This window comes from Hipposideros armiger, unplaced genomic scaffold, assembly GCF_001890085.2.
Source record: "Hipposideros armiger isolate ML-2016 unplaced genomic scaffold, ASM189008v1 scaffold_53, whole genome shotgun sequence".
Classification (NCBI taxonomy): domain Eukaryota; kingdom Metazoa; phylum Chordata; class Mammalia; order Chiroptera; family Hipposideridae; genus Hipposideros; species Hipposideros armiger.
In genome coordinates, this window is record NW_017731403.1 from 3209765 (window position 1) to 3233240 (window position 23476).

Below are 23476 nucleotides of genomic sequence, written 5' to 3' on the forward strand. Positions count from 1 at the left end.
AGAATTGTATATGCCTTTTCTCAAACAGTGTTTAAAATAGTCCCAATAATTGAGGGAACTTAGGCTAGAGGTTAAATAGAACCCAGGTCCCATAAAGCCCACTGTGCTCTACTCCTATGATCCTGATAGAGGGAGTAAGGGCAAAATCTCTGAATCGGTTAATATGACTCTACCAAGAACAAGAACGATCAACCAGAATTTAAATCTTTTCTTCTGCCATTTAAATGGCTTTGTGATTTTAGGCAATCTGTCTAACTGGTATGTATCTTAGTTTCCTCATCTGTAAAGTCCTCTCATTGGATTGTAAAGATTAAAGGAGTTAATCCATGTAAAGAACTATATTTCAGTAATTCTGTGAAACATTTTTTTCATATTTTTTAACACCTCTGAAATCAGGATATATCTTTCAATGGATGGCGTGTCATAATTTAATTGGGAGAGTTTATTTCTCAAGGGGTATGTAAAATAATAATAATGTATTGAATAATTGATGGTACTTGAGATTTAATGAAATATAATACTTAGAACAGTGCCTGCATAAAGTTAAGCACTTTGGAAATAGTAGCTAGCATTAACCAGTAACTACCAGTCTAAGAAGCCCTTCTTGAAGTCATCTATTGACTTCGTTCTATAATATCAATTTAAAACATGGTAACATTGACACTTAAATTACCTCTATAAATTGAAATTCTCATACATTGCTAGTGGGGATGGAAAATGATGGAGATATTTTGGCAAATAGTTTGGTTAATGGTAAATGTAGAGCTAGCTACCTTATGACCTAGCAATTCTACTTCTAGGTAGCTGTCCAATAGAAATGAAAAACATATGTCCATACAACAACTTGTACAAAAATGTTTATACCATCACTATTCATAATAGCTAAGAAGTGGAAGTGACCTAAATGTCCATCAAATGAATGGATAAACAAGTGTGGCATATCCGTATCATGGAATATTATTTGGTTATAAAAATGAATGAAGTACTGACATGTATAAGATAGATAAACTTTGAAAGCATCATGCTAACTGAAAGAAGCCAGACACAAAAGGCCACACATTGTGTGATTTCATTTATATGAAATATTGGAAGAAGCAGATCCATTGACAACAAAATACTGGGTTGTCAGAAAAGTCATGATGCATTTTTGCAATGAAAAACATAGAAAAAATACTTAATGACTTTTCCAACAACCCAATAGATTGGTGGCTGCTTAGGACTGGGAGGGTGTGCAGAAGAATGGTGAGTGACTACTGATGGTTACATGGTTTCTTTTTGAAGTGACAAAATGGTAAAAAATAAGATTGTATTGATGGTTGCACAACTCTGTGAATATACTAAAAATCATGAAGTTGTGCACTTAAGTGGTCTCAATAAAAATGTTTGATTATTTTCCTCTATAGTCTATAAGTGACTTCAAAGTGATTGTATAGTCTTGGCTCTGTTTTAGGCACTATTTTAGGCATTATTTCATTTACTCCTTGAGATCATTGTTTTACTAACTCCTCCTGCCCTTACTCTTTTTTAGTACAATGAGAAAAATAGACTCAAAACATAAGAACTGAGGTCTGTCTGATGTTTTGCTACTAGCTCATGTTGTTCTTCAGGCCACTACTAACCCAATTTCAGCCATTCTATGTTGAGGTAGCTTCAGGATTTAGAAAGGACTTCCTTTAATCAACCCAAATTTGTCTCCCTCTGGCATCACCCAGTCAGTTGTATGTAGTTGGAATTTAGTATTCTTTTAAATATGGTACTCATCCCATTTATGGCATTAAGCTTTTGCACCAAATGTTAATGAACATATGATAAATATGTTCTAGATATATGTGTATATATTGATTAGAATTTTTTACTGATTGGTAAATATAATGCAAAGTAGGGAATATTTGTGTAAATTTCTTGCTGAATTGTGTTCACATGTATTTGTTATATAGGCTCAGGTTTAATTTTAAGCCTTAAGAGGTAAAAATATTGAAGTTAGCTGGTTATAGTCTCTTCTCACTACTGTGCAACTAAAACTGCACAAGATTGAAAACTTAGGTTGATTTGTCTTAACATGGCCTCAGAGTATTTTCTGTTTATTATTCTGCAATAAATTATTGACCTAAAGAACAGAAGGTTTACTTCTAGACAGAGAATATGTCTTTGAATCAGCTGAGTATAGTGTAGAAGGAATATGATTCAATGCATACAACCAATGTTATTACTAGAGTAAATTGTAATTTGTATTTTTAGTAATGAAAAACCCATTAAATTCGGAAAACTGTACCTTAATGATTTGTCCAGTTACGTATTGGAGATTAAGTTGTGAATGTTATTCTTTATCCTTGGTGTTATAAACATACTTTTATATGTGAAATTGTAAATTCCAGTGTTAATAATCTTTAATGAGTCTGCTCATCTGCACATGCATCTTTGAAATAAAATAGCATTTTCTTTTGTACAATAAGTTACCTAAAGCTGGTTTTGTATGGTGACATCCTTGAGTTCCAAGCTTCAAATTGGAAATTCCCAATGGAAATAAAAGCTCACATTTACCATAAAGTAGTTGCTGAACTGTTTGTTGAACTAAGGAGCGAATGAATATAAGATGCATATATTCATGCATCCTGTAGGAGGAGATAAGATTACTGATGATGATGATGATGATGATGATGATGATGATGTGGCAATATCATCTGTATGCCAATAACTAAGAATAGTCCCTTTCTTTCATTTCAATGTAGTAATACTATGTACATAGTGTTAAGATTTTTGTCTCTATTCTTTGAGTGCTCCTCAAAGCTAATGAATATTATGAAGTTACCCAATAGTGTTAGTTTCATTTGTCAAAATAAGGAGACTTGAATTGTTATTAGTAAATGTTTTAGTACTGTAAGCCATCCCATATCTGTTTTGTAATCAGAGTTACATGTGACTCAAGTAGGTCATAACAAATGTCACTGTATCATTACTTACTCTTATACCTCATCCCTTCTAAGTTCTTTTGATTCAACATTTTAGTAGATACAGGACAGATATGGTGGCACTCTGGGGAAAGTGACAAATACAATAGATGTGAATTGGGTATAGAATACTACCCAGTGGGACATAATTCAGGTACAGTTGGGTACCACTGGTGACATTAAGACTTGAGATAGAGGAAGAAGTGAAAAACCTAAGAAAGAACTAGTTGATGATAAAGAATGACAAAGAAGAGAGGAATAGGAGATAAAGGGTGGTAGACCACATAAGAACTATTGTATTTATAAGACAGTTTACATTTGTACTAGTGGATAATGGAGTGTCCTGTTAAAAATTAAATTCTTCATTAGATCATCTGCAAATTCAAAGCTATTTATTCCTAACTGCAGCTTATAGTACAGAGTAAGAAATAGTTTAATAATTTCCTTGGTCCTGCATATATGCATATTTGTTTTCATGTAGTGTCTGTAGAGAATCATGTATTGAAGGCTTCTTTAAAAAGCACAGTACAGTTTACATAGCCTTGGATCACTTGGCTAAATCATAAACCTTCTGACATCTTCAGTATTTTGAAATTCTGTTTTCAAATCTTGTTGAAAATATTGAACCAACTTGTGTTTTAAAGCTGTAAAGTGCTGTAATGTCTGAGTTATTGAAATTCTGACATATGGTTATTTTGTATCTTTATGCTTTGAACTCAGTGAATGGTGGAAATTAAGATGTGGTTATATCTGTTATAAAGAAATGCTTGTTGTACATAAGCCCTATATGCCTCTCTTATCTGACCTGTACCATATCTGAGAGGGATATTTATAACAATAGGTTTGTATATTCATTCAGTATGAAGCACTTTAGATAATTGGGATGCTCTCAGTAAGCAAGATAGATACCGAGCCTTTCAGGAAAGACCATACAAATAGGAAGAGATTATAGAAGTGGGATCAATACTATGACATAGCGAAGTACAGGGTACTACAGGAACAGATCATGAAGAAATGATATGGAAGCTGAAATTTGAAGGATAAGTAGGAGTTAGCCAGGAGAAAAGGACATTGAGGTGTGTTACTGGGAGAAGAAACATGTATACAGGCCCCAAAGGCAAAAAGAAAAAAATATTTAATAAGACTTGTTGAGCAAGTGCATGGATTATGAGGTAGAAGTGAGATTTGAGAGGTAGGGTAAGGCCAGTTTATGAATGTGGGCTTAACATAAAGGGAGGTCATTAAAGGGCCTTAAGTGGAGTCGGATTTGTTTTAAAGGGCTCCCTTTGGTTTCAATCCATTGTGTGGAGAATGGATTGAATGGAGAGAGCAGGCAACAGTCGGTAGATTGTTCAGTAACCCAGATGAAGAATTGTCTCCTTTAACAAGATGGTGGTTCTGTGGATCGAGAGAAGCAGATATCATTGAAATCATTAAGATTATTTTAAGAAGAAAGGATCAAGGTATGGCAAGTGTCCGTTAGTTTTAGGTGTTTTGAAGTCACAGGTGACTTAAAGTGCTTTTTTTAGAAGACATATACCTACACGTTAGTGAGTAGGTCCTCACCTACTCACTAGATGTAGTAGTAGTATACTACCCATCTCGAATGGGTAGTATAGACAAATCAAGTCAAAGAGAAGTGAAAGCCGTTCAGTGTCTCTCCATAAGTAGTTTAGATTTGGAGATATATTGATGAGTTAATAAAAATTAATTCATCTTGGGTTAAAAAGTTAACTCATTAACTTTTGTGAAGTAGTTAGAACGTTATTTGGCTCATAGTAACTATTAAGTGTTAAGGAATTTTGGTTCAGATGACTATCATGTCAGATATAATAATAATCCACAAGCTTATAAGTAAGAGCTGATGAACTAGATGTTATTTCATGGTGATCTGATAGTATTTTTCATTTTGTTCATTTCTTATTCTTCCATGGTAAGACAGTTGAGTAGAGACTCAGACTCTGAAATTGCATTGTATGAGTTTGCATTTTGTCCTGTTGCAAACTAGTTATTTCATTTGGGATAAATATCGTAAACTTGAAGCCTCAGTGTCTATAATAATAAGTCTTCAATATTTGGTGAATTATTTTTTTAAAAAGAATTTGAGAAAAAAAATTGCTACAGAAAAATTAGGAGCAGTCTTACAGCCACTTACAACTTGTACTTTCATGTATTACTCATTTTGCTTACTTTTTCCTTCAAACCTATTCTACACCTTAGTTCACACTAAAAATTAGCCATTTATAATACTATCTATATTTTTATTTTATGTACAACTTTACTACCTAAATGGATTTTAGTCCATGTTGTATTTCTCATAGCATCTAACATTATGCTAGGAAAATTATAAACACCTAGTAATTGTTGGGTTTCTTTAAAGGCGGAGCATTTATTAAAAGGTTTAAAAAGAATGTACGTCAATGACAACATTCGGCTTACTAAATGCTTTGTCTTCTACACCCCTCCCTTCACTTAGGCAAAATGAGGTAATGTAAGTATGGACTTTTTTTTTTTTTTTTAACCGGAGGATTTCATTTTCTTGTAGTTCTATTTAAACTATATGTGTTTTATTTCTGTTACTTAAAAACTGAAGTGTGCTTTATATTTCTAGGTTCGGTTTATTACTAAAATATGGCATCCTAATATTAGTTCCGTCACAGGGGCTATTTGTTTGGATATCCTGAAAGATCAATGGTAAGAGATTTTGAATTTACCTTCTCCCCTCTCATATGAATTCCAATGCTGTATTTACTCGTAGAGTGTTAAATGTGTAACTGCCTCAAAATATAAGCATATATTATACTTTGTTATTTGGGTGGGTGACAATTTTAAAACTTTATGGAATCTCGTAAGTGCATAATTGAAAATGTGTTATAATTGAGGTCACAATCTGTATTTAAATAGTGACTTCTTAGGTAATATCCGATGCTAGCTTTACATCTTGAAAAGTCTTGGACTTCATTTGTTATTTTGGTAAATTTGATTCTTTGCTATCTCAAGAAGATATTTGTGAAAGACTAAAAATAAATAAGACGGAAGTAATCAGCTCTGACTTGGATGGAAGGTAGGCAACAAAAATGTTAAAAGTTGTGTTACTTGAGTGCAGTTAAGGTTCTCAGATTCCAAGGAGTACTTTGTAGGTGATATCTTCATTTTCACAGCAGTTTATAGTGCTGTCACATATATTGTCTGATTTGATCTTAGCAGCATAATGTTTTAAGAGTTCTTACTCTGGAGTCATTATGTTCAAATCTGGCTCTGCCATTTACTAAGCTGTGTGATCTTGAGCAAATTACCTAGTCTTTGTGCTTTAGTTTCCTCATCTAAAAAACCAAAAGGGGCTACACCTACTTCATAGAGCAGTTGAGAGGACTAAATGAGTTGCTTTATGTAATTCTCTGACTTGTTCTAAAACTATGGATGGAAGGACTAAGACAAAGGTTATATAAGAAGACATTGGAGGGCCGGCTGCGTGGCGCGTATGTTAGGAGTTGGCTTGGGACACCAGCTCTGAGCAGCATGGCTCTGGTTCGGATCCCACATGGGCCAGTGACGCTGCGCCCTCTACAGCTAAGACGGTGAACAACAGCTCAACCCGGAGCTGGGCTGCCGTGAGTCGCCAGCCACAGCATAGGCTGCAGTGGGGCTGGCCAGCAGCAGGCATGAGCTTTCAGGAGCTGCCGTGAGCCGCTGTGAGCAGTTGGCTGTCCAGTGGCCAGCGAGCGACTGCCTCACCCAGGAAGAGCGCAATGATAATACCAACATGGGCCAGTGAAGCGACGTCCTCCACAACTAGACTGAAGAACAAAAGGACAGCAACTTGTCTGTTCCCCTTCCCCGATTCCCCAACGCTGTTCCCCTCCCGCAATTCCCCAATTAAATAAAACAAACAAACAAAAAAACATTGGAGTGGGAGAAAACAGTAATAAGTTATGTGTTTGATTTGTTAATGAAGGGAAAGAATGGAACCTGAACAAGATGAAACAGGAATGACAACATTTAGCATATGGGTGATTTGGTTTAGTAACTGGATAAACAAACAGGAGTTGCTGGTTTGGTTTGGTTTTCTTTTTCTATCCTAATAGCACATCTGAGTAAAGCCTCTTTCTCAGTAGATCATGTCTTGAGATCTAGTTTCTTGATCTATATTTCATACTGTTAAACATTGAACAGTGTGGAATACACTTAACTTTATCCTCTGTTATTCGTTTGATTTTTGTCTTTTCACAACCTACTGAATTTCTTGGCCTCAGTGTTATTACCTATAAAGTCATCTCCAAGGCCCCCTAGCTCTGTCATTCATTGATATTAATGAATATTTTCAGTATGAGTAACATCTTACTTTTTTTCATTTGGTTTCCAGGACATGAGTTACGTTCTTCCCTTCCTATCCCACTCCCAGACTCCTTAACTAGTTCCTCCCTCATCTCCTAGAGCTTTGCACATGAGAATTCTTCGGGGCTGTCTTGACCTCTGCTCTTTTCCATCTATACTCACTTCCTTGGTGAGCTTATCTGATCTTATAACTTTACCGTTTATATATTAGCAACTCACAGATTTGTGTTTCCTAAACTCTAGACTCATGTCCTTCTGCCTTCTTAACATATTTGAAAATGTAATGGATACCTCAGTGTCAAAAACTGAACTGATAGTCCCTTAACCAAAAACCTGCTTCACCCCATCTAAGTTATTGGCAGCTACATCCTTGTAGTTGTTCAAATCAAAACCTCATCATGATCCTTGGTTCTTCTTTCTCTGGTACCCTGTACCCTGTCTGCAAACCCTGTTGGTGAAACCTCTCAAAATCTTAGCAGCAGCTTCACTACTACCACTTTGGCCCAAGTCACATTACCTTTTGACTGGATGATTAGTCAATTGCCTCCCTGCTTCTGACTTCCTTACTCAGGCTCTTCTCATCAGCCAGAATGATACTCTTCCCCCACACCACACCCCCTTAAAAATAAATAAAATTCCAGGCTAAAATCTAATGACTTTCCTTTTTGCTGAGTTAAGCCAGCAGTACTGCCACTTCTGATTATCTCCTTATAGATAAATGAAAGATTTGGTGCATATGTATATAGGGAGAAAACTTGAATTTTTGTACCAAAACACTTTTAATCAACTATTTCCATTTCCTATGACAGGTAAAATAGCTGAACTTAGTTTTGTTTGATATCTATATAATTGAAATATTAAGAGATATCAAAGACATCTGATAAAATAGGTGAGATTAGATATCCATGGATTCTCTCTCCACCCTCCCTAGCTTTATTGAGGTATAATTGACATTTAGTGGATATCTGTATTTAAGCATGAATGTTTAGACTTCAGACCTGGAATTTCATAAAGAAATCTACAGGACAGTAATCATGGGGAAAATAAATTAAGAAACACTGAATATTAATTTGGGACAAGTATGCTGAAAAACAGTTTGTTAATCTTGTCTTTTATTAACGCATGTGGATGGTAATTTAATATTTAACAACTTATGTTAGTATGGTTTATTTCTTAACTCCATAACTTAGACTATTTGGAAACTATTTCCTGATTTTTTTTTTCCATTGACACCTGTTATGATTAAAGGTGTCTGTTTATCTAGGGAAGAAAGTGACAACACATAAAAATTGCACTCAATGTTACTGCCCTTCCAAAAGACACAAGCAGGCATTGAGAGAATATCTAGATGGTCGATAAGCTATGCTCAGTATCAGTAGTCGTCAGGGAAATGCAAATTAAAATCACAATTAGATACCACTACACACTTGTAAATTGTTCTCATGAATTGCTGGTAGGAATGTGGTTCAACCATTCAACGGGCAGTACCTACTAAAGCAAAACATACTACACCTTCAGTATGTCCCAGCAGTTATACTCCTAGGTATATATCCAAGAAAATTTCAAGAGAAGTGAGTGCATATGTCCACCAGGAGACTTGTACAAGAATATTTATAGCAGATTTATTCAAATTGGAAATAACCCAAATGTCTGTCAACAAGACAATAGATGTATAATGGCATAATTGTACAGTGGAACACTATAAGCAGTTAAATATATATATAGACACTGCATGGATGATTCTCATAGACACGCTGAGTGACAAAAGCCAGATACAATGGAGTATGTACTGCAGGATTCTGTTTTTATGAAATTGAAGATGAGCTAAAACTAATTTCTGGGGATAGAAATTAGGACAGTAGTGGGAGTAGGTTCGCGTTGTGAATGGGAGGGGCAAGGTTGAGTCTTTTTGAATGCTGAAAATACTCTATTTTTATCTCAGTGGTAGTTACATGGATGTATACATAAATAAAAATAAAATGCAGCTGTACAGCATTTTACTCTGCTTATACTTTAATTAAAAAATTATAACAGAAAAGCTGCCATTCTCTTTAGCATTCAGTATTCTGAATAAACATGATTATTTATTGATGGTTTCCTAGACGATCCTTAACAGAGAAGTTAGTCAATAATACAAACAAGTCACATGCTTATTCTGCATGCTAAAAGCCCTACTAGGTCCATATGAATTAATATTTAATTAGCAGTTTTAAAAAACGGCGCTTTTGATTTGAGATCTGAACAAAATTAATTTAGTGAAAATATATTTATATGGTATTCATATCATCCACTGATTAATTAAAATTGGCTAACACATTTTGAAATTTCATACTCCTGTTGGCCTGTTAGTATTTGTTTTTAATAGATTTAAGCTAGTTTTACACACTGAAATCTAAAAACCTCAACGCAATATGAATTTAATCAGTACTTTGTGAAAAGAACAGTAAATGGAACAAAATACTCTATTTTCAGTTGTATACTTTAGAACAGTAAAAAAATACACACTTTTTTATACTATCAAAGATGTTAATAGTGTCTATAGTGTTTAGGGCCAGATGAGTAGGTTTCATTTTGATATTAATTTTATTACAAATTATTAAAACTGACATTATTTACTATTAATTTCATTTTTCAGCTTTTTAAAACTTTGCACTTAGATTTCTTTATGCAACTAATTTTTAATGGTTTGTAAACCTCAACATTTTATTATGAAAATTTTCAAGCATACAGAAAACATAACTTTTTCTCATTGAGATTGTTATGAATTGAATATAAAGTTATAGCTCCAGATTTTTTCTTTAGTTTTTAGGGCAAACTGTCCCTTTTAACATGTTCAACTGTAGGTCCTTAGTTTCTGATTCTTGAAGTGGTAACTTAAGAGGTCTATAATATTGTAGTTTGTGTCTTCCCAATAAAGACCTCAAAGGAAGTATTGATAGAAAGTATTTATAAGAATTTATGACTGTCTAAGGGAAGAGTTTATCACTCAAATTTTTAAAAATACATAATTGTAAAATACATATGACATAAAAAATTTACCATCTTGTTTTTTTAAATTGACATATAACATTGTAACCTTAATTGTTTTAAAGTGCACAGTTGAGTAATAAGTATATTCATATTGTGCAAAATCTCCAGAACTCCTTTTTTTTTTTTAAATAAAACTATCTATTTAGAACAGTTTTAGGTTCACAGCAAAACTGAAAGAAAGGTAGAGAGATTTCCCATATACCCCCTACCCCCACACGTGCATAGACTTCCCCTTTGTCAGCATCCCCCACCAGAGTGCATTTATTCTAGTTAATGAACTTAGACTGACACATCCCAGTTACCCAAAGTCCTTAGTTTATATTATGGTTCACTCTTGGTACGTTGTACATTCTATGGGTTTGAACAAATGTGTAATGATATGTATCCCATCATTATGGTAAACTATTTTCACTGCCCTAAACTTCTGTGCTCTGCCTCTTCATCCCTCCACCCTGTCAGTCCCCTCCCAGAACTCTTTTTGACTTGCAAAACCGAAACTCTCAACCCCTTAAGCTTCCCATTCCCCACCATACACACACCCTCCAGCCCATGACAACCATCATTCTACTTTCTGTCTCTATGAATCATGCTGTTTTGTCTTTTTATTCCTGGTTTCACTTAACACAGTGTCCTCAGGATTTATCCATGTTGTAGCATGTGTCAGATTTTTCTTTATTTTTAAGGCTGAATAATATTCCACTGTATGTGTATATCACATTTTGTTTATTCATTGGTTGGTGGAAACTTGAGGCTGTCTTAAATGCTTAGGAACATGAATGTACAGATATCTGTTTGAATCCCAGTTATTTTGGGTATATAGCCAGAAGTGGAATTGCTATATGTTTCTTTCCTTCTTTTTTTAGGAATTGCCATACTGTTTTCTGTAGTGGTCCATTTTGCTTTCCTACCAGCAGTGCACAAGGGTTCCAGTTACTCCGCCTCTTTTCCAACAACTGTTATTATCTGTTTTTTTGATAGTAGTCATCCTAATGGGTGTGAGGTGGTATCTCATTGTTTGATTTACATTTCCCTAATGATTAGTGATGTTAAACATCTTTTCATATGCTATCAGCTATTTCTGTATCTTCATTGGAGACATCTTTGTTCAAGTCCTTTCTCATTTTTTTAATCAGGTTTTTTTGATGTTGAGTTGTAGAAATTTTTGTATATTCTAGATATTTTCTCCTTATCAAAGATATGATTTGCACATATTTTCTCCCATTCAGTGGGTTGCCTTTCACTGTTGATTATACCCTTTGCACAGGAGGTTTTGTGTTTTTTTCCCCTGTCTCTACACAGGAGTTTTTGTTTGTTTTTTCTTATTCCATTTTTTTTCCCCTTTTTTTTGTGAAATAAACATTTTTTAATTAGTTTCAGCTGTGCAACACAGTGCAATAGTTATACTTTTTACCCCTCAAAGTGACAACCTCCCTCCCCGAGCCGCCGCCCCACTCTCCCCGCCCATATCATACATATCTATTACAATTCCCTTGACTGCACTCCCCACACTATACTCCACGTCCCGTGACTATATATATATTCAGTTATTGTTGACATACAATATTATACAACATCAGCTTCAGGTGTACAGTCTAGTGATTAAGCCTCTACCCCATCCATGAAGTGGCCTCCCTAACAAGACGTGACCATCTGACACCCTACAAAATATTTACAACATTATTAATTATATTCCCCAAACTGTCTTTCATATCCCTGTGCCAATATTGTAGTTACCTGTTTATGCTGTCTAATCCCTTCCCCTTCTACACAGGAGTTTTTAAGATGTAGTTGTATACCAGTTTCTCCATTTTCTTCTTTTATTGCCTGTGCTTTCGGATGATAGCCAAGAAATCATGGCCAACTCCATCCAATGTCATGACACTTTGCTTTCCCCCTGTTTTCTTCTAAGAGCTTTATTGATGTAGCTCTTATATTTAAGTCTTTGATCAGTTTAGATTTAATTTCTAGATGTGGTGTAAGGCAAGGTCCCAGTTTCATTCTTTGAGAGTTCATCAAGTTTTAAAATGTTTATTGCACTGTTGATAAATAAATAAATAAAGCTACCTTGTGATGTTAAGATTTTGCTAAAGTTTAGATGGTCTTTATTTTACATGCTTTTATTTCTTTTGCAAGTTAAAATAATTATTGAGTTTAGTAATTGTATTAATATGGAGTACTTCCTTTTGAGTGAAGAGTTTTCCTCAATATTCAGATAAATTTCCTTCAAAGAAACAATTGTATTAATTAAAATAAGGTAAATTAAGATTTTGTTTAAAGTGATAGCATGCGTTTTAAAATTAGGATGCTTAAACAAGTCCATGGGGATATTAGAGTAGCCAGCTTAACTTTGTATGTTCTATTTCTGTGATATTTTGAATTTTTGTCCTTTTTTGGGTGCTTTAAGTCAGCTTCATGCCGATATATCTAAGCAGCTTTTGATGTACATGTGCCTGTAAAACATTCACTTTAAAATCACCCAAACATAAAATGAAATTACAATAGTGTACTTCTAATTAAAGATTTCAACCTTGTTATGGTAATAATGGCAGGACAAGAATGAGCATTTAAGGACTAAATTTGGATATTTATTCTTTGACATTTGTCTGTCTTAAAAGAACATTGTTCATTCTAAAGATGTTACAACTGTTGGTTGAAAATAACTTGTGTAAGCTCTTAGGAAATTTAGAACCTTAGTCTAGAAAACCAATTTCTATTATCATAGCCCAATTTCAGAATTAGAAATTAATTTCATTACATAAAATTATATAATCATTTTAAAGTCCTATTATCTCTTTTTAGTACAAGTTTAGTATTTCAGCTAATTTTTAAGCATCATACCAATTTTTTTTCCTATTCCTATAACTCCTCTAAAAGAATAAATTGGTCAACAAAAAAATTTACTCTGGTAGTATTTTAAAGAACCATTTGTGATGTAATTTTTCTCTAATATATAAAACATAGACCAACAAATGTGATACTTAGTTTATCTGTTTAGACAGCCTTTCTCAATTAGTTTAATCTGTAATGCGCTAAAGCAGTATTTCTCAAACATTAGCTTGCATCAGAATCACTTGGAGTACCTGGTAAACCACCCCAGAGTTTCTAATTCAATTGGTCTGGGATGAGGCTGAGAATTTTCACTTCTTTCAATTTCCCAGGTGATGTTGATGCCACTGGTTGGGGGAAGCATACTTTGTGAGACAGTTTTCTTTTAAGTATCTAGGTACTATTTATATACTAACCTTGGGAAAACTGAGAAAACAGTCACTCAGTAATGTTCTCTGTTCTGTTCTGTGGTTAAAATGAGGAACCTAATTGAGAAGAACTAATTTAGAAGGATGTAATTTGTGTGGTAAAATAGGCATATTGTTTAATATCTTCAAGATTTTAAATATTTCACTAGGTAGGTTATGCTTATTATATTTATAAATATTTCTATATTAATTTTTTTAACGAAATAGTATGAATCCTTGCTAGTTAGGTAGCTGCCATTTTCTAGATACATACTTGCTTTATACTTGATTTATAAATACATTTAGAAGCATGAATTAAGTGATGTATTTTAAGCAAAAAAACTTGCTCTATTTCAGAATGTTATGGAATAATTTCAGGCTTTCTTGGAAGTAAAAGATATTTGCTTGATGATATCTTACTTTTTTTTAGAGTGCCAGTGAACGAAATTTCCACATATTAGGATATCACTTTATTTTAACTTTTTGTCTAGAGAAATAGAAAGTAAGTCAGTAAATAAAGCATACCAGAAAGATATTGGTGACAAGAAAAAAAACAAGACCAGTTCAAGACAGTTTGAATTGTCTTAAGAAATAGAAAGATTCGTTCATTGTAAAGAAAAAGTGTGATAGGCAGATATGTAATTATAAATTTCTATAGCTTAATTGTATAATTAAGCTAAAACCTGGATTATTTTTAGCTCCAGTCTTTATTATGTTTTAGTCAGAAAACATCCAATGTGCTTTTGTCATGCAGAGCATTCTTAACTCAATATTTCCCTATTTTTAATTTTAGGGCAGCGGCAATGACTCTCCGCACGGTCTTATTGTCGTTACAAGCACTGTTGGCAGCCGCAGAGCCAGATGACCCACAGGATGCAGTAGTAGCAAATCAGGTAACAGCTGCTTTTGAAAGACTTTCTTCTTCTTACTTTTGAGGCTCTACTTTAGTGCTTTGCAATGTTAACATATGACCATACTAATATTGTAACTAAATTTGGAAATGGTTTCCTTTCTTGTGGTAAGATTATTTTGTCAGATGTAATAATGAAAACTTAATTTATTGACTTTTTTTTTTTTAAGATTTTTATTGGGGATTTGGGGGAAGGGGAACAGACAACTTGCTGTCCTTGTGTTCTTCAGTCTAGTTGTGGAGGACGTTGCTTCACTGGCCCAAGTTGGCACCATCATTGCGCTCTTTCCAGGAGAGGCAGATCAGACGCCGGCTTTTGGACGGCCACTCACGGTGGCTCTTGGCAGCTCATCGTGGCTGCTGGCCGCTCACACTGGCTGCTGGCTACACACGGTAGCCCATGGCAACCCACTGCAGCAGGGGCTGCAGCCTATGCTGACGCTGGCAACTCATGGCAGCCCAGCTCCAGGTTGAGCTGTTGTTCAGCATCTTAGCTGTAGAGGGCAGTGTCACCGGCCCTCATATATGGGATCCGAACCGGGGCCTTCTGGCGTCCCAAGCCAGCTCTTAACCAATGCGCCACTCGGCCAGCCCTAATTTATTGATTTTTAACATACTAGTTTAATTGGGTAGATGGTGATCCTTTTTTTTCTAACATATTATGAAAATTTTCACACACAGTGTCGAAAACTATACAGTGAACACCCATATGCCTATGTACCATCTAGATTCTATAACATTTTACTACACGTGTATCTATCTGTATCCCTGCATAAAGTGATAATCCCTTCCTGATGATAATTTTAACCAGCTCCTGCTGTGGTACTGAAGTGGCATGGTAAAGGTTACCGAAGATCTTATAATTGCCAGATGGAATAAGTATTTTTTAGTTCTGATCTTTGATCTTTAAGAAAGAAGTCATCAGTTATGGCCAGACTGACTGTTTTTGTAAACAATGTTTCACTGGAACACAGCCACATCCAGTTGTTTACTTTCCAGCTATAAGTGACAGAGTTGAATAGTTGTGACAGAGACAATATGGTTTGAAAGCCTGAAGTAATTGTTATCTGGTCTTTTGAGAAAGTTTGCCAACTTCTGCTCTGCACCATTAGGATTTACTGAGCATTCTTGTTTTTTCACCTAGAAATTTTTTTTCTCTTGACTTTTGAGATCCTATTCTCTTCCTATCTTTGTAGTTGTAGTTGTCTCTTCTTTGTTCCTACAATTATTTCTCTTCTTCCTCCTCCCTTTTAAATATAGTTCCTTGGTCCAGACATTGTTCCTTTTACTTTCCGTTTATACATTCACTTAGATTAGCATATTTACACCGATTTATCACCTGTATGTTGATAAAATGTTCAGGTTTGACTTCTTTCCTGAGCCCATAACCTATTTAGAACTGGATACCTCTGGATAAATGTTCGATAGATACCGCAGCACAAAGTTCCCAAAACTGAATATAGAATCTTAAATCCTGCAAACTCATCCATCTGCATAACCTGCAAATCTTATTTTACTTTATTACTAAAAACCTCTTATTAGTAGCTCTACTATCACCTACTTGTTAAGTCCAAATTCTTTAGTTTTCAGAGTTCCTCCATGATTTGAATTGTCTACAAACCCAGCTTCATTCCATAAATACTTACTGTTCCCCAACCTCATGCTCTTTCAAGATGGTGTTCATTTCTACATGTCATTTCACCCAATCTGCTGTGTTTCTTCTGCCTGAGGAAACTTTTCCTCTTAGCAGACTTCTTTTTTCCCTTGAAAAGCTGTTCACTCCTTCTTTTATGTATATCCTTGTTAATATGTTCTATTATTTGTCTCAGTGCTTAGAATTATAGTTTTACATGTTATATATTCATTCATTTTTTGGTAGTCAGAGCATAGCTTGAGTCCCAGCTTTCATTTCCTGTTTAGTTCCAAGCTTGAGAGGTTGGACTCAGAGGTTTCTTCTAGCTCCTAAAACAATCCAATAATTTGACTTATTTTCTTGTTAAGAACGTCTTTTTTTTTTTTTAGCTGAGCCATCCTGCCACCTGTTGGCAGCACAGCTCGGGCTGGGCATCGAACCGCTGTTGCTCGAGAGCTCGTACTCTTGAGCGAGCTCTTAATAAACTGAGCCACTCAGCCGGCCAGTTAAGAACTTCTAAGGTAGAAACTAGATTTATCATTTTGATATAATAAAAGCTCATCAGTCTTAAAATATTAAAGATGTATAAAATACTCTGAAAAAGAAACATTAAAGTGAATTGAAGAGTTATTTTAAATTTTTATATATATATATACACACACACACACACACACACACACATATATAAATTTTTATTTATTTTTTTGTTTTAAGATTTTTTTTTTTTATGGGGGAATTGGGGGAAGGGGAACAGACAAGTTGCTGTCCTTTTGTTCTTCAGTCTAGTTGTGGAGGACGTTGCTTCACCTGCCCAAGTTGGCACTATCATTGCGCTCTTCTTGGGTGAGGCAGATCAGTCGCCGGCTTCTGGATGGCCGCTCACTGCGGCTGCTGGCCACTCACGCTGGCTGCTGACTACACACGGTAGCCCATGGCAACCCACCTGCCATTGCTGGCCACTCACCGCAGCCCAGCTCCAGGTTGAGCTGTTGTTCAGCATCTTAGCTGTAGAGGGCAGTGTCACTGGCCCTCATATGTGGGATCCGAACTGGGGCCCTCTGGTGTCCCAAGCCAGCTCTTAACCAACGCGCCACTCAGCCAGCCCTTAAGTTTATATTTTATTAAGTAATAGTGGAGTATTTGAGAATAAATTTATCTCTTTGCAATGCATATGGGAAGTCTTATCTTTTAAAAGAACTGTATATAGTTCATAATCATCTCAAAACATTTGCTGTGAGTTAGGACTTTGCATAAGGGGTTTTCTGAAGTCACTGTACAATAATACAGCTCTAGGAAAACAGTCAAGGCCAGTTGGTATTCTAGCCTGAGCTGTGATTAATACAAAAGTTAGTCACATTTATTAATGTCCATATTATTTTAGAAGCTAGTAATTCTGTTTAGTTCTGTAATGTTTGCCTTACACAGTGTTTAGAAACATCCCTAATACCTCACTTTACTTAGTTTTGTGCTACTCACATTTGTTGAAATTGGAGATTAAAGTTGATAAATGTTATTTGTGTCTTTGTCTTTCTTTTGTCAATATTATGAATTATAGCTTCAGTTAAAGTCTTTTCTTGTGTGACTTAGTTTGCAGCGGGAAGTAAATCAATCACATTTTAAATCTACGTTGGTTAGAAAAGGCAGGTTCTTAGGCAATTAAGAGCTGAACTGTATTGAATGTTATAACTGTATTGTCAATTAATTTTTTTTCCTTATATAGTACAAACAAAATCCTGAAATGTTCAAACAGACAGCTCGACTTTGGGCACATGTGTATGCTGGAGCTCCAGTTTCTAGTCCAGAATACACCAAAAAAATAGAGAACCTATGTGCTATGGGCTTTGATAGGGTAAGTAACAAAAAGGAGTGTTGATTTTGATATATTGATTGATTTTGTGAGGCTGAGATATATTGATTTATTTTAAATTACTGTTGCAAATCCTTAGATGTCAGAAGTGGTTCAAAAATACTCTAAATTTAATTTTGATAAACTTTCTATTATTAAAATCAGTGATTTTTCTTTTCCTTTTGCTGATTCAGATTATTGGTTTTAAAAGCTTTTTATGCACTACAGTGCAAGGCAACATTAAGAAAAAAAACAAGGTGTGGTTTCTCAGTATAGACGATATTTTAAATATATTTACTTAAGATTTGATATTTTTTGTCTTCATTTTTTCTCTACAGAATGCGGTAATAGTGGCCTTGTCTTCAAAATCATGGGATGTAGAGACTGCAACAGAATTGCTTCTGAGTAATTGATTTACCACCTGTATGAGTGAGAGAGCTGCGTATAGTCAAGCTTGCCCCTTCTTGAGGAGCATCAACATCTGTTATTTTTAGGATTCTGCATAGATTTCTTTTAAACTGGCATTCTTGCCTACTGATGTTATCTAGGCACCATTGGAGACTGAAAAAAAAAGAGAAAAATCCCTGCTCTGTAAATAAAGCTAATTAAACGTCTGTGTAAATTGAAAAAGGGGAAATACTTTAATTTTTTTCTTAATAGTGTAAAAATTCTTTGAGCTAAGGTAAAACTATGGAAAAAACATGCTACTTTAGTGTTTAGCAGTGTACCAAGACTAGCAAGAGTTTGCTTCAGGATTTTGTTGAATAATTAAGGTAATATTTTGAGTGTGTCAGGGCCATTCAAATTGTTGGTGTTGCATCACAGTTACCTTAACTGTTTTTAACATGGATCCTCTGTGCCTGTGAATTTACTTGCATGCTTGTACTTGACTTCTTAGGATGGGTAGCTGAAAATACCACCATTTTAAGCGTTTGAGAATTCTTAAATATGAGATTTATCTAGAATTGAAGATGGTGACCTATTCAGAGCCTTTTTGTCCTTGTCAACAGACTGGGACACCGTATCTATTTTTCCCTCTTACCACACACAGCTAATATTCTAATAGTAAATTTCTCTATATTTGGTGGGGAAATATGCTGAGGGGCAGTATCCCTTGCTCCATTTTCAGGTCGTCCATGTGGAATGTTTTGTCATAGTTCTTCACTCTTAAGACGTTCCTATATAAGTAAGTAAAAATGTAAAAATGGAGCTGTCAATTTTGTTTCTCTTGCAAAACCAGTAAATACTTGATGATGCAGTATTCCCAAGATTTAATGAAAGAACCCAACTTAATTTTTCAGTGTATTCGACATCTTTTCTATTTTTAAACTGATGAAATTTTTCTTTGAGAACTTGAAAGGATAAAATCAACTGTTGGCAGTTTTTTTAGCCTAATTTTGGCATTATAGAGATTGCTTTATTGGATACTTTAAAAGTCACTCTTGCTTGCATTTCCTCCTATTGACACATGAAAGCTGTGTTGGTGTTTTACTGTACATACTTCAAATGCACATAGGAATAGAAGTGTGTTATAAATCTAGCTTTCTTTATGATGTTTCTGATAATATGAGAATTGAAAACTTTACCTTCTCTTGTACATAAGTCAGACTTTCTATTCGTATTGAAGTTACATTTCATTCTAAGTTCAAAAGTTTGAAAATTGTTAGTTTTGCAAGCTCAAACACTAATGTGACCATTTTATGAAGGTTGAAATGGATTTATGCAGGCAGTTCTATACATAGAAACACAGTTCTTATTAAATTTTCAGGACCAATGCAAAATAACAAAAATGTAATGGAATCAGAATGAATTAAAGTAAGGCTGTATATTGAAAGTCATATTATAAAAGGTTTGCTTTCTTTTAAGTGTTATTCTCATCCTAAATTATAATCATTAAGTGTTTGGAAAATAATTTTGAACCATAAATTCAGCATAATTTCATTTGACTTCTCAATAATCTTAGAAGCAATAAAAGAACCATTGTTAAATATATTGTAATGTTAAAGATGTGAAGGTTCTTCCAAAAACTTGCAAGGCTTTCCTAATCAATGGTAAACTCTTCTAGTTGATATTATTGCATACTAAACACAAGTTGCTGTGTTTTTATCCCCTCTATGTTTGCTTAAGCATAAATTTCTTTATACAATCACCTCCTTTCATTGTAGTTTAGTTACTTTTCTAAAGATGCCAAAGGAAACAAGAATTTTCTTTATTTATTTTAAATAACTAAAACTTTGTACTTTTCTTTATATTTTGAAGTAAGGTTGGAATTGTGTGAAAATGTGGACAGTTTTGTTGCATTATTGGTTAGAATTTTTTAATTTTAGTGGAGGGCAGCTTGGTAATATTAGTAATATTTGAGTTATTTTAAATCTCAAACACATCTACCCAGTTTACTATTTGCCTATATTATCAGGGTATATTTAATTGTCCTGTGGTTAGACAAAGGAGAGAACTCAGAGGTTACTAAAGGTCAAGCATTACATACTTAGCTCTAGAAAGCAGCTATAATCTTGCCTTTGATTTTTATGCACATTAGCCCTGTAGGGTATCTACTCATCTTAACTATGTTTCAGCATCCCAGTGCCCAGGAAATTTAAAAGTACAATCAATATTTGGTATGAGAGGTTCTCCATAATGGATTTCATTTCAAAATTTATTTACCTCATTTTCATTTAATGTGATAATCCCCCTTTCCTTTCTGGTATATTTCCCACTGTCATCCTGTTGTTTTTCTTTGTTTAGTTTTTGTTTGTTTTTTCACTTCTCTGCAGGTAGTTTTATTTCCCTTCAAATAGAAATTAAGGCAATTCCTTTTTTTCTCTGGTCTTATATATGTTTTGGGAAAAGGACACTAGAAGTACAGGTATAAGGAAAAGGTACCCTGGTGAAAATTATTTTTGTAATTCTCAATTTGTTGTGATTCGTCAGTTTTAAAGGTCTCAAAAATTATGGTTAAAAATCTATATAGTGATATCCTATTTAGGACAGCCAGATTTGCTAGAACTCACTGATACTCCAATAGGCTTTTATTGTAATCAAGTCTACTTCATGAGTATGTGCCTCACTTTTAAAAGAACGAATAATTAGTTGTATAGTATTTCAGTACAGATTACTGAATATGAATAAATAGCAATTTGTGACCCAAACAAGTATACAGTAAGTAGTATATAAATATTTGAGGAACTTGTACTAAATTAGATGCTCTGAGTTAGCTCCCGCAAATGTTTGGAATTTTGACTGTGGTTTACTTAGACATGCATACTTATATTTGTTTAGATTCTGAGTATTTTGCTTTTGAGGAGAATTATCTATGAAATGAAAGTAAGTCTGATTTGGGGGCGGTGAAAGCATTTCACATTTGTGATTGTTGGTGGCGCTTAAAACTATGCAAAATAATTTTTTAAAGTATAAGAAAATTGGCAGTTAAAGTGGATATTGCTTCTTCATGCACTACAGAATGTAGCATATCATGTTACTGTTTAGGCTGCTTAATAAGTTTATCAATGTGAAAAGCAGATCTTGGCTGTAAATGTATGCCTGATTTGAGCTTTTAAAACTTTGCAATAGGAGTTATGATGATGTTTCCATATTCTTGTAGCAATATAGGAAATAAAGCATTTTGTCGTTTCAAAGATTTAAGATGGATTTGGGCAGGGAAGCGTTGGAGCCAGGTATACTTTCTTGTACATAGATGGAAACAATGGATATGAAAAAGGAAGCCGTCTGTTTACAGTTAACTTTATTTCATGGACTTTTACAAAATGATGTTGTGTTAATCACTTTTTCTAGTTAAAGAAATTTCAATTCCAGGGTATAAACCATTGAAAAATTTGCATTTTCATTCTTTTAGTACCAGTTTGAAATAAATGTTTGATATCAGCTATTTGCTATCACTGGGGAAGAAGGCAACTTGAAGTATTTACTGATAAATAGCCTTCTTCCCAAATGTGACTTTTCTGCAGTGTCTACGTATTATGTCACACGTTCTATTTGCACTGTTGCAATATGGATCAAAAATCTTGTGGCACAGGGGAAGGGGAATGTCAGTATCTCCCTTGTCCTGTTTGTTCTGTTACTGCTTTATTGGACTGATCTACCCTCATAAACCTGTGATCATCACCTAAATGTAAGTTGTGAGTGTGTCACCTGTTGCTTGGTTATTTCAACCATGCTGCTATATGTAATCAGGTGTGGCACAGTTTATCAGTTTTGTTCTAGGGGATGAGTGGATACAAATCATTGCACTGTGCTGTTAACCAATCCTTGTGTGCTTGCAGTTACTTTTTACAGGCATCATAATAAAAGCTAGACTATTTCTTTTGGGGGGGAAGAGACTTATTTAATGTAATTTAAAGACTTTTCCAATAGAAAATGAAATACTATTGAAAATAATATCTATTTTTTAGCTTTCAGCAATTGATGGTGCTTTGTTGTGGTGTCTGCTGGAAGTCTACTGCCATTATAGGGATTCTCATTAACCTCACCAAGAAAGAATCTTGCTTGTTAGTTTCTCTAGATCTCTATTCTAAACCATCTGTTAGTGATGATAAATTCTGTAGGAAGGTCTATTCTGAGCCGTTAACTTCCTGTAAGGGGAAAATGGGTGGGTTACCAGAAAGACCATGAAGCAGGGTGGGCTGTGGGTGGAGGGTTGGGTGTTTGTCTTGAGAATTAAAACTACGAAACACTTTTGTACACAACTGATTTTTTTAAAAATAAACACATTTTTTAAAATGTTGAATTTTTTCCCCCCCTTACTGGGAATTCTTAAAAATAAATGCATGCATGTTTTCCCCTGAAAATGGTTTATATCTTCTTTCTGGGTACTCATCTATGGACAGGCAGTTAAGCCTCAACATTACTTTAACAAGAAAAAAGAACCAGGTAGAGATTTTTCTTAGACAAGTTTCAAAATGATGAGCATATGATAGGTGAAATAAATTATATTGGGTCTTTGAATTTAAAAATGGGTTGAAATTGTTTATTTCTATTAAAGTTATTTGAAAATAGAACAGTATTTGGCTAGGTTCTAATCCAAAATTTAGAGTAATCCAGAGTTAATTGGTACCAAAAGTAATACTATTTATTGTGTTTTCATATGTGCACACAAATCTCTCTGGAAAGGGTGCCAGTTACAGTGGAAAGGACTCTAAATTGCTTCAGAAAGTCCTGAGTCACTATCCTTGCCTCCATTAGTATTGCTAATTAGAAGATGTATTGGTTAGGATTTGTACTAGTTCTTTCACATAGCAAAACTGATTGTTACTTTGTGTCTCTAGGGCATTCATAACCAGCTTTCAGCAGTCCTATGAGTTTCTGTAGCCTGGAAGTGGAATTACTCCTGACTGGAACACAAATATGAAGTGCTCTTTCATGGAGCAAGCTGGATCTTTACATGTTAAAAATCAAGGATAACAAATGGAATTCAAGTGAGCTCTCATGCCAGTCCCTAGCAAAGGATGGTCAAATTTAAAGGGTAGTAAATACTTGGTACATGTTTTGATTTTGGTCATCAAAGAATTAAAGATTTTCAGTGAA

At 34.5% G+C, this 23476-nt stretch overlaps 1 protein-coding gene across 2 annotated transcripts in view; it reads left to right on the top strand.

The window, feature by feature from the left end:
- The window catches only part of UBE2K (ubiquitin conjugating enzyme E2 K), a 62248-nt gene extending 39508 nt beyond the window's left edge, over positions 1-22740 (top strand). For both annotated transcript variants that reach the window (XM_019640841.1, XM_019640842.1), the window contains 4 exons: positions 5560-5642; positions 14340-14439; positions 17810-17938; positions 18274-22740. In XM_019640841.1, the coding sequence (XP_019496386.1) occupies positions 5560-5642; positions 14340-14439; positions 17810-17938; positions 18274-18348 (387 nt within the window). In that variant the 3' untranslated portion in view covers positions 18349-22740. The remainder of the gene's footprint in view (positions 1-5559; positions 5643-14339; positions 14440-17809; positions 17939-18273) is intronic.
- Positions 22741-23476: the final 736 nt, after the last annotated feature.